General features: G+C 43.3%; 1 protein-coding gene across 16 annotated transcripts in view; it reads right to left on the bottom strand.

Moving 5' to 3' along the window:
• Nucleotides 1-13305, bottom strand: part of Cfap46 (cilia and flagella associated protein 46) — a 125358-nt gene that overhangs the window by 59785 nt on the left and 52268 nt on the right. For all 16 annotated transcript variants that reach the window (XR_015440551.1, XR_015440550.1, XM_087185585.1 and 13 more), the window contains 4 exons: nucleotides 4542-4713; nucleotides 2777-2982; nucleotides 1408-1602; nucleotides 474-623 (listed from right to left, as the gene is read on the bottom strand). Coding sequence is in view for 14 of the 16 variants with exons in the window: in XM_087185585.1 (XP_087041711.1) it covers nucleotides 474-623; nucleotides 1408-1602; nucleotides 2777-2982; nucleotides 4542-4713 (723 nt within the window). In the remaining 2 variants the exon portion in view is untranslated. The remainder of the gene's footprint in view (nucleotides 1-473; nucleotides 624-1407; nucleotides 1603-2776; nucleotides 2983-4541; nucleotides 4714-13305) is intronic.

Below are 13305 nucleotides of genomic sequence, written 5' to 3'. Positions count from 1 at the left end.
GAGGCAGGCAGCAGAACCACTGAGCTAAATCCCCAGCACCCCGTGAATCTTTATAAGAGGGGATTTGACAGAGGAGAGAGGCCTTGTAACCATAAAGTCTGAGATGGGGGAATCTCCCCCTGCTGACTCCATGATTTCAGTGGTTTTAGCCTCCCACTTTATGGGGACTTGTTTAGCAGAAATAGGACTCCAATGCAGACATAGTACCAGGTTTAGGTATGTGTACCTGGGTGGTGAATGCAGGTGGAGGGAGGTTTCCCATGGATGTTGGCAGTTGTTGGGACAGAGGGTGTCTTGACTGATAGCCAACAGTGGTCTCTGTTCCCTGAACTGGAGGTGAGAGACAGGTGTCCCCTTTCAACAATTCACTAGAGAACCCCCCTCTTTCTGGTTACATTTGCAATAGAAACCCCAAATGGAGGAGACAGTGCTGGGAAGATGAACTGTCCCATTGCTTCCTCCTATCCACTTACTGGCTTCTGGATACTGGTAGAGTTCACAGTGAGGTCACTTTTGTCCTGCTTGAATATAGACAGTAGTTCCTTAGGGCAAGAGTAGGAGGCCCATTCTTCTATGCTGGTTGGTAAATCTTCAAGCTGTTTGCTGGAAGCTGGGGTCTGAGACTGTAGGAGAGAATGGAGGGTTTACTTTTAAAATGGAGTTCAGAGATGGATGCCTCAGTGGCCCAGCTGTGCAGTGGACAGTGACCTCGTGAAAACAGTGCTCCTTCAGCACAGCCTTGGGGATGGTGACTGTAGAGTGCTGCACACCAGCTCTCTCCCTGGAGCCCCATGGCACACATCCTTTCTTTACATAACTGCCTTCCCTGTATCCAACCCTGATGGGTGCCACACCAGAGATACATTTGATTTTATGTTCTCAATGCAGCTTCTAACCTCACTTCCAAGAGGTACAAACCATGTCCCTCAGCACTCAGAACCCAGCACTCAGGCTCTGCAGACCTACAGGAGTGGGAATGGGTACTTGACCTCATCCCAGAGTCCAGCAAGCCAGCAGCTATGAGGTTTCTCAGCCCAGCTTCGACAGTGGGGAAGCCAATATTTTTAGGGTGAAATGTATCCCATGGGTTTATACAGGTTCCCATGTGTGAAGAGGCCAGGACCCTAGGACCCCAATAGACTTTGTGTTGCCCACAACCGCTGAGTCAGCAGATGGGTTGCATGTTTGTGCAAAGGCTGTGGTAGAGGGCTCACTCCAGGCACGGGGTGGGTAGGTTACTGCAAAATCATGCAGGGAGTGAATTCATAACCCTCATTTTACACAAGAGGAAACTGAAGGACAGAGATTATCAGGCCTGTGAGCCTGATCCATGGCCCTCACCCTCTGCCTTCCATCTCTTTGAGTATGCAACATCACCTGCTTCGCATTGTTACCCTTTTCCCTCACCTTCTCCTCTTTTCCTTTCTCCTTCCCTTTCTCCTTTTCCTTCAGCTTCTCATCCTTTTCCTTTGTCTTCTCCTTTCCTTTTTCTTTGTCCTTTTCTTTACTTTTCTCCTTCTCTTTTTTAAACAATGACAGTTGTGAACTGGCTGCTGCTAGAATTCTTTCTGAAATTAATTTTCTTCCTGTTAACAAAGAAACCTGGGGAAACATGAAATCCATGTTGGCAGCATTAAAAACAGACCCAGTGTCCACCTCCTGCCATACCTGGTTGGAAGGGAGTACCTGGAGCTGATGGTATTGCTCAGCCCTGGTCGTGGCTGGTAAGCACCCCATGCAGAGCAGAGTTAACCCCCACCAGAGGCTCAGTACCTTGTGGCTGCGAAGCCCTTGCCCACATGAGGACATAGGCTGCACTCCCCACTGGGGACACAGCTGGATGTCCTCAGCATGGAGGTTTCCTGTGGGCAAACTTATGACATTCTCTATGGACCTCTTCCTGGGGACCAGGCCTGGGCAGGGGTAATGGTGGCTTCCCTGTAGAACTCTTGATGGGCAGGGGCTGCAGGACATGGTAGGCCTTGGGTTGAACCAATGCAACTCTGGATGAGGTATCATGAGGGGTAGGGATAGTTGGTCCTCAAAGAGGACATGTCCCTCTGTAAATGACTTAGCTATGGTCTCTAGTGAAAAATGCATGGTGGAAGGGGCCTTTTTGGAGGCTGGGCCTGAACACTGGGGAAATGGGGTAAACTCATTTCTTCTCAGAGATGAGGGGCACCCCATTGTTCCTCAACACCAAACTGGGGGCTGTTTGAAAACGCCTGCCCTGATGGGCACTGCTTCTGGGGCGCATGGGTGACCAAGTACCCCACAGGGAGAGTTGAGGGAGAAGGGACTACAAGGTAGCCCTGCATGGGTGGAGGTGAGGGGCAAAAGGTCCTGAAAGCCTGAGAGCTTGCAGGCTGTGAGAGGATAGGAAGACTTGAGCTGAGGCAGTGAGAACTGTGGCGGTTTTGGGTGGTGGCTGGGCAGGATGCTAGGTAGAATTTGGAGAGCAGGAGGGCCTGATTTGGAGGACACAGTGATTTGCTTCCTTTGAGGAGCTCCAAGAACATGGTGTGTGGCATGGTCAGGAGAAATGTAGATGGGACAATTAGGCAGGCAGGAAGAATGTGGACATCACAGGTCTGATATGTGCTTATCTCAGGGGTCTTTAGAAAATTTTGGGGAAGCCTTTGATTTATTTTAAAAATACTGTTGCTATTTTCCAAAGAAAATAGAAAATGTGAGTCCCACAGATTCTGGTCCCAGGAAGGAGAGAGGGGGGCAGCAGTGCCTTCCAGGGAGCAGCTCGGCACCTCAGCTGGCTCACCTGCCAGATGCGCCTGAGAAATGTGTAGGCCATGAGGCAGTCATCCTCGTAGGCAGAAGAGCTGGGGGACACCATCAGGGCACGTAGGATGTGTGCCCGGGCCAGGGTTTCCAATTGTTTCACATTTTGTAACTGCTCCAAGGAGAATGTGTCCACATCCTGGGTCACAGGCCCTTCCGCAGGTATCTGAACAGGTGAGTACTCCCCTATACAACAGGATTGCCCACCGGTCAGGACAGGCTGGACTCATCACCTAGGGACCAGGTCATCCTTCTCTTGCCTGGTGATTTGTCTGTGTCAATCCCCAGCCACCTGTCCCCCCAGGCCCTCCTGATCCTGCCCTACTCCATGTTCTCTGCCTGTCCTGAGCTGGTCTCTCCCAGCAGACACCATCCAAGCAGGGGGCTCATCTGAGCAGTTCCTCCATGTCTTCCAGGCCTTGAAAGACAAGAGGTCCATCTTCTGGGAAGCAGAAGGCTGCTGGCCCTAGGCCTGGTGGGTGGGGTGCCCAGCTGGTGTCCTTTGCCCCTGTGGCCTCGGACTAGCTGAAGTGATGAGCCATGAGCTGTTGCTGTGGTTTTTGTGTGGGTGGTTTGTGTTGGGCTTCTGGGGCCCTTACTCTTGCCTAGATGTGCGGGCTGGATGCTGAGTGGATGGTCTATGTGCTTCTCTGGCACATATTGGGGCTGATATTGTCCCTGGGCCTTGCCCCTTCCTCTACCTGACTTCTACAAGCCCAGATTAGAGGTGCTTTGGCACCCGAAGAGCACGTCCATGGACCCTGTCCTGAGGTCTGTGTCATCACACCCTGCTGCATGAAGCCCAGACCCTTGGGGCTTGTCTGTCCTTCTTGGTGAGACTGCTATCTTGAGAAACTATAGCTCTACATCCCTGGTCAAGCCTGAGGTCTGCCATGCTTTGATTCTTCCCAGAGCTGCTCAGGTGCCCCCAGACTGACTCCAGAGGGCCTTGGGATCTGCTCCTAAGGCAGGGCATCTTGGTCCCTGCAGCAATGGCTCCCTTTCCTGTCCAAACCCATATACCTGACCACTTCCCTGAGGGCCTGGGGACTCTGAGAATGACCTTCTGTCCATCCCGACAGCAGGCTCAGGCCCACTGACTACTGGGACAGTGGCCCTGATGAGACCTGCATTGTCCAGTACTCCTGGGAGACTCTACAGTCTCTGGGGGCCACAGCCCTTCCCCTCACCAGGGCCAAGTGATGCAGGGGTGACCTGTGGGACTCCCTGGGAGTGTCCACATTCCTCACAGGGCATTCTGTCTCCTGGTGCCGAGGCTCCCTATGTCTGCCCCAGGTTCCTCACCAAAAAACCTCTCACGCCTCACATGTGACCATGGATAGGGCCCTGTTAGTCTGAAGCCTTGTGAGGAGACCTTGAAGTGGGTCTGTGCTGATGGGTGGGAACGGGACACCTGTTCCTGTAACCCTCAAGGAAGGTAGCCTCTAGGCCAGTGGCTGTGCTGAGTGGATTGCTCCTCACACTTCCCAGTTAACTTGACCTGAGCCTGCCTGTGAATATAATCAGGTAGTGGTGAGGCCAGTTTGCTTCCTGCCCTAGGTACTGTGGAGGTGGGGCAGGGCCTGCCTCCCAAGTTCAAACAGAGCTTCTCCAGTTCATCATGTCACTGGGAACATGCTTTGTTGTTTACAGCAACAGCAAATTCCTTGAGCACAGACTAGGTGTGGCCACACCAGGACAACAACCACTCTGCAAAGTGAAGGGTCCAGGGGAAGCATCCTTACCTTCTGATGCAGGCTCCAGCTTGGGGATATCCCCTGAGAGTTTCATGGTCAGCAGGATCTCAATTGCCCATGTGAGTTGGGAGACCACATCTTCAAGAGGAAACTGCTTGTGGTACAGCCACTCACTGAACTCCATGATGTAGTCAACCTTTTGCCACTCACTCTCAGGTTTCTTTGGGACAAGACGGAAAAACATGATAAAGGGTCTTCCCTGAAGGAACTTGCACTGAGGAAGTGATCTATAGTATGAACTATTCTGCCAGGCCATAGCATCATGTAGTAATATTGGAGAACACTTCTAAGGAGACTGGTTTTGTTATCAAGGCTCTTAGAGGTCTCCAATTGTAGATGAAGGTGTGGTAGGAAGTCCTCCATCCCTTCATTCCCTTTACAGGCACCTGGCACCCACAGTCTCTGCTTCTTCGTGCCCCCAAACTTCCCACAGTGTCTCTTATACCACAGAAGATGCAGTGCTGGGCTCTAACAGAGCAGCCTTGTGTGTGTGAGGCCTTGCCTGGATGGTTCAGGAGTTAGACTTGTCTCCCAAGGGAGAAAGGATAAGGAAGAGGCAGCCCAAGTCCTGATACAGCACATATTCAGCCCATGGCAAGAGGCATGGTCCCAGCTCTGAGCCTGGTGCTAACAAATGGTACACTGACTCCCTTGCACACTACCTTCCTTCCCAGGTCTCTTCCTGGGCTGAGACACTGCACCTGGTATAACTCCCAAGAGGCAAGTCACAGCCCTCTCTGTACACTTGCCTGTGTGTATGTATTCAATCCACAAACACCTGTGGGAGGCAAATCTGTGCCAGGATTCTCCCTTGTGGGGCTCAGAGTATGAGCACAGAACAGAAAGACCAAGTGTTGTGGGCTGAGTGGTGATCCCTGACAGCAATTAGAAATGAGTGAGGTCCCAGGGCATCTAGGGGAGAGAGCACCTAGGTGTGGGCCTAGATGTGAGCCTCCCTGTGGGAGGACCATGACTGAAGTTCAGTGGGGGTGGGCTGGGAGCCTTCAAGTCAGGCTACCATGTGCAGGCTCAAGAGTGCAGAGGGGTTGGCTCTGTCATGTCCTCCACTGCACAGTGCCAGGAAGGCTAGTTAGAGGCCATGGCACCTATGGAATGCTGGGGGCAGGGACCAGGGTGGCAAGTAGTGGTGTATCCTGGGTATATTTGAGGGTGGAGCTGATGACAGTGTGTGATGGGGAGATATGGGGTGTTAGTGTGGGTTGGAGTGTGAGAGGTGAGTCCAATAAGTAGGGAAAGAGCTGCCCTCACCTGGGAAGGAGAATGACAATGGGGAAAGCAAGGAGTTGGATCTGGGTTTGAAATGTGGTCAGCTGAAGGGCCAAACAAGTGGCAGATGTACAATTCTAGAGGGATGCCTGGGTTGGAGACTCACTGTAGGGAGAACTAGAGTGGTCCTGGCTTGTAGCTAAGGACACTAGGACAGATCACCAAGGATGTGAAGGTCCAGAGAAGGGGTGAGGTCCTAGCCATAGCCCAGGCCCTCCTCCCTTAAGAAGAGGACAGTAAGAGGTTTGAGCCAGCCAGGGAGTGGTGCCTGAAGCCACTGAAGAAGGGAGGGAAGTACACCCCTATGAGGCCCAGAAGCAAATAGGAATGCTGTTAGTGGCTTTAAAGAAAACTGCAACTGTGGGAAGGGGCAGAGCTTTGATGGAAGGGTTAGGAGAGAACAGATAATCCTTTCAACATGTATTGCTGGGCAACTAAGGTATTCACATGCTAAAGAATGAAGCTGGATCCCTGTTTCACACTATATACACAAACTCAGAATGGATCAATTACCTGAATGTAAGGAGCTACAACTGTAAAACTCTTAAAAGAAAACATAGGATATATGTTCATGACCTTGAGTCACATGTATTTTCTCAGATTGAATACCATAAACAGACTGCCCCCAGTGCCAAGGAGCAGAGGCGCTCCCACCACTGATGAGGTGAGCTCTGGGGGCACCAGCAACAAGCACACACACACACACACACACACACACACACACACACACACACACACCCTACTCCATGGTTGAAATGAGAAGACACATAAACAAGTCTCAAAACCAGACTTACAGATCACCTAAAGCAACCCCAAAGGGAAATGAGATAGAACAATCTGATACTCAACCACATGGATTCCCTGAATGGACAACAAAAGAGGATCTGGAAAAAATGAAATTAGAAATAATTTCTCAGATAACAGCAGAGATTGTGCCCATAGTGCAAGACATGACTAATAAATCTAGAGAGGACAAAGATAAAAAAAATAGAGGAGCTGAGGAACATAATGGAATCCCAACATAGGAAACAAATGGAATCCATAAAACAGATGCAAATAGATTTCCAGGAGATTAAAAATTCCATTGAAAGTTTACACAGCAGAATGAGACAATGTGAGGACAGAATATCAGATATAGAAGATAAGATTGAAATTAGTGGCTAGGAAAAGAAAAATTTCTTTAAAATAGTAAAGTACCATGAGCAATCAATCCAACAGCTGCTAGACTATGGAAAGAAGAATAACATAAGACTGATTAGAGTCAATGAAGAAACAGGAGAGACTGAAAATGACATAAAGAAACTGTTCACAGAAGTGATGGCAGAAAACAGCCCAAGCAAGGGTAAAGAACTTGACATACAGATAAGTGAGGCATATAGGACTCCAAATAGCTTTGATCAAAAAAAAAAATCTACACATAGGCATATAATAGTTAAGATTCCAGAGACCCAACAGAACAACAAAATTCTACAAGCAGTTAGAGAAAAGAAACATATCACATACAAAGGTAAGCCCATCAGAATCACAGCAGCCTTCTCAATGGAAACCCTCAAGACAAGAAGAGCTTGGAGTGATGTATTTCAAGCCCTAAAGGAAAACAGCCTCCAACCCAGATTGATGTACCCTGTAAAACTATCTTTCAAATTTGATGGAGGAATAAGATACTTTCATGACAAAGAGCATCTTAGGAACTTCATGAATACCAAACCAGCACTCCAAAAAATTTTAGACAATACCCTAGGAAAAGACAATGTGAATCACAACCCCAGAAGGCCAACAGAATGAATCCGCCAGGCACGACAAGAAATTAAATGCAAAGGGGGCAAATCCAACAAAAAGAAAACTCATGACAAAGATAAGTCAATACATATAAGTTATAACCATGAATGTTAATGGTCTTAACTCACCAATCAAAAGGAATAGATTGGCAGAATGGGTCAAGAAGCAAGATCCAACAATATGCTGCATACAAGAAACATAGTTAATTCAAAATGAAGCTCATAGACTGAAAGTTAAAGGGTGGAAAACAATACTCCATGTGATGGGAACCCAAAAACAAGCAGGAGTAGCTGTCCTCTTTGCAGATCAAGTGGATTTCAAACCTACACTGATTAAGAAAGACAAAGATGGTCACTACATCCTTGTGAAGGGAACAATCCAAGAGGAAGAGATGACAATCATAAATATATATGCACCAAATATGAATGCCCCCAACTGTATAAAACAAATACTAATGGACATGAAAAATCAAATAAGCACTAATACAATAGTAGTAGGGAGCCTCAATACCCCACTGTCACAAATAGACAGATCATCTAGACAAAAAATAAGCAACAAAATTCTAGAACTGATCCAAGCTTTTGAACAAATGGACTTAACAGATGTCTACAGAGTGATCCACCCCACAAAATCAGAATACATATTCTTCTCAGCTGCACACGGGCTGTTCTCCAAAATAGACCACATACTTGCTCATAGAACATGTTTAAGTAAGTGCAAAAGAATTGAAGTTATCACCTGTATATTATCAGACCATACTGCAATGAAATTGGAGACCAACAGCATAAGAAACTGCAAGAATTTCATAAACATATGGAAACTGAACAACACACTTCTGAATAACCAATCGGTCACAGAGGAAATTAAAGAAGAAATCCGACAGTTCCTACAATCAAATGACAATGCCAGTACAACATATTGGAATCTATGGGACACAATGAAAGCAGTTCTACAAGGGAAATTCATAGCAGTGAATACTCATATTAGGAAAACAGTGTGAGCCCAATTAAATATCCTGATGTTGAACTTCAAGCTTCTAAAAAAGAAGGGCAGGATAAATGCAAAGCTCATACAAGGGAGGAAATTATAAAGATCAGAGCAGAAATCAATGCAATGGAGACTAAGAGAAGACACAAAAAAATCAATGAAGCCAAGAGTTGGTTCTTTGAAAGAATAAACAAAATTGACAAACCCTTAGCCAACCTTATCAGAAAAAGGAAAAAGAAGGCTCAAATCCAAGGTGAAATTACAACAGACCCAGCAGAAATCCAGAGGATCATCAGTACCTACTTTGAGAACCTGTGCTCTAATAAAATGGAAAACACAGAACAAATGGACACATTCCTAGATACATATGAATTGCCAAAATTAAATGAAGAAGATATAGAACTTCTAAACACCTCAATTACAATGAGTGAAATTGAAAATGTAATTAAAAACTTACCAACAAAAAAAGCCCAGGTCTTGATGGCTTCACTGCTGAATTCTATAAGACATTTAAAGAAGAGCTATCACCACTACTATTTAAACTCATCAAGGAAATTGAAAGGGAAGCAAGTTTTCCAAATTCTTTCCTGGAAGCAAATGTTACTTTGATTCCAAAACCCAGGGAAAGACCCAACCCAAAAAGAGAACTACAGACCAATCTCCCTAATGAACATAGATGCAAAAATCCTCAACAAGATACTGGCAAACAGAATACAGAGGGTCATCAAGAAGATCATACACCCTGACCAAGTCAGATTTATCCCAGGGATGCAAGGATGGTTCAACATCTGTAAATCAATAAATGTAATACACTATATCAACAGAGTGAAGGACAAAAACCACATGATCATCTCAATAGATGCAGAAAAAGCATTTGACAAAATCCAACACCCATTCATGATAAAAAACGCTACAGAAACTTGGAATAGAAGGGCTTTATCTCAACCTGATTAAGGCTATCTATGAAAAACCAACAGCCAACATCATACTAAATGGTCAAAAACTGAAAACTTTCATACTAAAATCAGGAACAAGACAAAGATGCCCACTATCACCACTCCTGTTCAATATTATTCTGGAAACATTAGCCATAGCAATTAGAAAAGAGAAAGAAATAAAAGGAATAAAGATAGGAAAGGAAGAAGTGAAACTGTCATTATTTGCTGATGATATGATACTTTACATAGAAGACCCAAAAAACTCAGTCAAAAGTCTTCTAGACCTAATTGACAGATTCAGCAGAGTAGCTGGATACAAGGTTAACACTCAAAAAACAATAGCCTTTTTATATGCAAATAGCAGACCCTTTGAGAGAGAAATTCGGGAAATAATTCCTTTTACAATAGCATCCAAAAAAATGAAACATCTAGGAATCAACCTAATAAAGGAACAAAAGACCTCTACACTGAAAACTACAGTACTCTGAAGAAGGAGATCAAAGAAGATATAAGAAAATGGAAAGATATCCCTTGTTCCTGGGTAGGAAGAACCAATATAGTGAAAATGGCCATACTTCCAAAACTACTATATAGATTCAATGCAATGCCAATTGAAATTACAACAATATACTTCACAGAACTAGAGAAAACAATCCAAAAATTCGTTTGGAAACAGAAGAAACCTAGAATAGCAAAAGCAATTCTGGGCAACAGAGAAATGGCTGGGGGCATCACAATCTCCAACTTGAAACTATACTACAAAGCTATTGTGATAAAACAGCATGGTACTGGCAAAGAAACAGACCCAAAAATCAGTGGAATTGATTAGAAGATGCAGAAACAACTCCAGACATACTCAGTCACCTCATCTTTGACAAAGGAGCCAACCACCCTCATTGGAGGAAAGATAGCCTATTTAATAATTGGTGTTGGAAAAACTGGATTTCAACCTGTCAGAAATTAAAACTAGACCCATACCTATCACCATGCACTAAACTAAGATCAAAGTGGATTAAAGATCTAAATATGAAGTCAGAAACACTAAACTTGCTGGAAGATGTTAGGTAGAACTCTTGATGACATTGGCATAGGAAAAGACTTTATGAACAAATCTTTAGTAGCACGGGAGCTAGCACAAAGAATCAACAACTGGGATCTCATTGTATTAAAAAGCTTCTGCCCTGCAAGAGAAACTACCAACAGAGCTAAGAGACAACCTACAATGTGGGAAGAAATATTTAGCAGCTGTAACTCAGACAAAGGGCTACTATCAAGAATATATAAAGAACTGAAAAAAATCAGACCCCCCAAATTCAAAGACCCAATTCAAAAATGGGCAACCAAAATGAACAGACATTTCTCACACAAAGAAGTAAAAGCAGCAAATAAATATATGAAAAAATGTTCAACATCACTGGTCATTCGAGAGATGTAGATGAAAACAACACTGAGATTGCACCTCACCCCAGAAAGAATGGCTGCTATCAAGAAATCAACCAGTCACAAATGCTGACAGGGGTGTGGAGAGAAAGAAACACTTCTCCATTGTTGGTGGGAGTGTAGCCTGGTGCAAGCACTGTGGAAATCAGTATGGAGACACCTCAAAGAACTAGGACTAGAGGTGCCATTTGACCTAGCTATTCCCCTACTGGGTATCTTCCCCAAAGAATTAAAAGCATCATACCACAGTGATATATGTGCACCTATGTTTATAGTGGCACAGTGTGTAATAGCTAGAGCTTGGAAACAGCCCAAATGCCCATCGACTGGAAACTGGATAAAGAAGATGTGATTTTTTAATAAAATGGAGTACTACTCAGCCATAAAGAATGAGAAACTAGAGACATTTATAGCTAAATGGATGCATATTGAGGCCATACTCTTAAGTGAAATAAATAGGACACACATGTGTAAATACCGAATAGTTTCTCTGGTGTGAGAAATTGAAAGTGTAAATAAGGATGAAAATGATTAAAATGAATAATTGATAATTTGAAATAATGAAAGATCCAAGGGTTTGGGGATGGTAGAAGGGAAAAGGGAAAGGGAAGAAGGGAAAGAAAAAAATTATGAGAGAAAAAAATGGAATCAAACTCTGTGTAGATAGGGAAGGGTGGAGGGGGTGAAGGGTGCACAGGTAATGGGAGAAAAAAATAAAAACTAAGATGCATCATGTTCTGGTACAAACACCCAATGATAAATGTATATGTATTTTATACCTAAAATGTGCCAATAAATATATATATTTAAAAAAAAAAGAAAAGAAAAGAAGCTACACCAAGGCATACAATAGTCCAGAGTCTAGAAATTCAGCATAAGAATGGAATATTAAAAGCTGTTAGAGAAAAGAAACAAATCACTTATAAAGGAAAGTCCATCAAAATCATGGCAGAATTCTCAACACAAAGCCTTAAATGAAGGAGAGTTTGGAGCAAAGTATTTTAAGAATTACAAGAAAACAACCTCCAACCCAGATTGACATACCCACAGTTATCTTTCAAAACTGATGGAGAAATATGATACTTCCATGATAAAAACACCTGAAGAAATTAATGACCACCAAACCAGCACTCCAAAATATTCTGAAGGATATTCTAGAAAAAAATAATGAAGACAATAATCTCAAGAATCCAAATAGAATGACTCCACTAGGCAAGGCAAATAATTAAATAAAAGGGAAAAAAAGGGAACCAATCAAAAGAAACAGACTGGCAAAATGGATCAAGAAACAAGATCTAACAATATTCTGCATACAAAAAACACATTTAACTCATAAAGAAATTCATAAACTGAAAGTCAAAGGATGGAAAACAATACTCTATGCAACAGAAACTGGGAAAAAAGCAGGGGTAGCTATTCTATTTGCAGACAAAGTGGATTTTAAGCTATGATTGATCAGAAGAGACAAAGAAGGTCACTAGATCCATGTTCAGGGAACAATCAAAGAGGAAGAGATGACAATCATAAGTATATACGCACCAGGGCACTCAACTGTATAAAATAAACACTAATGGATATGAAAATTAGATAAGCAATAATACCAATAATATAATTGTATTAATACAAGTAATACAATTGTAATGCAGAACCTCAATACTCCACTCTCACAAATAGATCAATTAGAAAAAAAAGTCAATGAAGACATATCAGAGCTGAACCAAACGTTTGAACAAATGGAGTTAGTAGGTATCTATGGAGTGTTCTAACTCACAATAAAATACACATTCTTCTTAACATTACATGGGACTTTCTTCAAAATAGACTGCATACTAGCTCATAAAATATGCTTAAGTAAATGTAAAGGAATTGAAATTATCCTATGCATATTATCAGACCATAGTGCAATGAAATTGGAAATCATTGGCAAAAGAAACCACAAAAGCTAAATAAACACATGAAAACTAAAAAACACCCTCTAAACAACCAATGGATCACAGATGAAATTAAAGAAGAAATTAGACAGTTTCTACAATTAAATAATAATGCAAACATGACACAATGGAATTTCTGGGATTCTATAAAAGCAGTCCTAAAAGGGAAATTTATAACAGTGAATTCCTATATCTGAAAACCAGAGCAAGTTCAAATAACCTCATATAGAAACTAAAGGTTCTAGAAAAAGAAGATTAAGTTAATCACTTACTGGTCCAATTATTTAAATACAGGATGATCAAATACTGCATATTCCTTTTCATTATTTTTATAAGATAACATAAAAGGAAATATAAAAGTGACAATTTTATCAAATTTATTCAGTGCAA

This window comes from Heterocephalus glaber, unplaced genomic scaffold (genome assembly GCF_053883595.1).
Source record: "Heterocephalus glaber isolate CG9 unplaced genomic scaffold, H.glaber_assembly_v1.0 deba00001497, whole genome shotgun sequence".
NCBI lineage: Eukaryota > Metazoa > Chordata > Mammalia > Rodentia > Bathyergidae > Heterocephalus > Heterocephalus glaber.
Note: the sequence above shows the minus strand (reverse complement) of the source record. Positions and strands in the feature narration are given on the sequence as shown.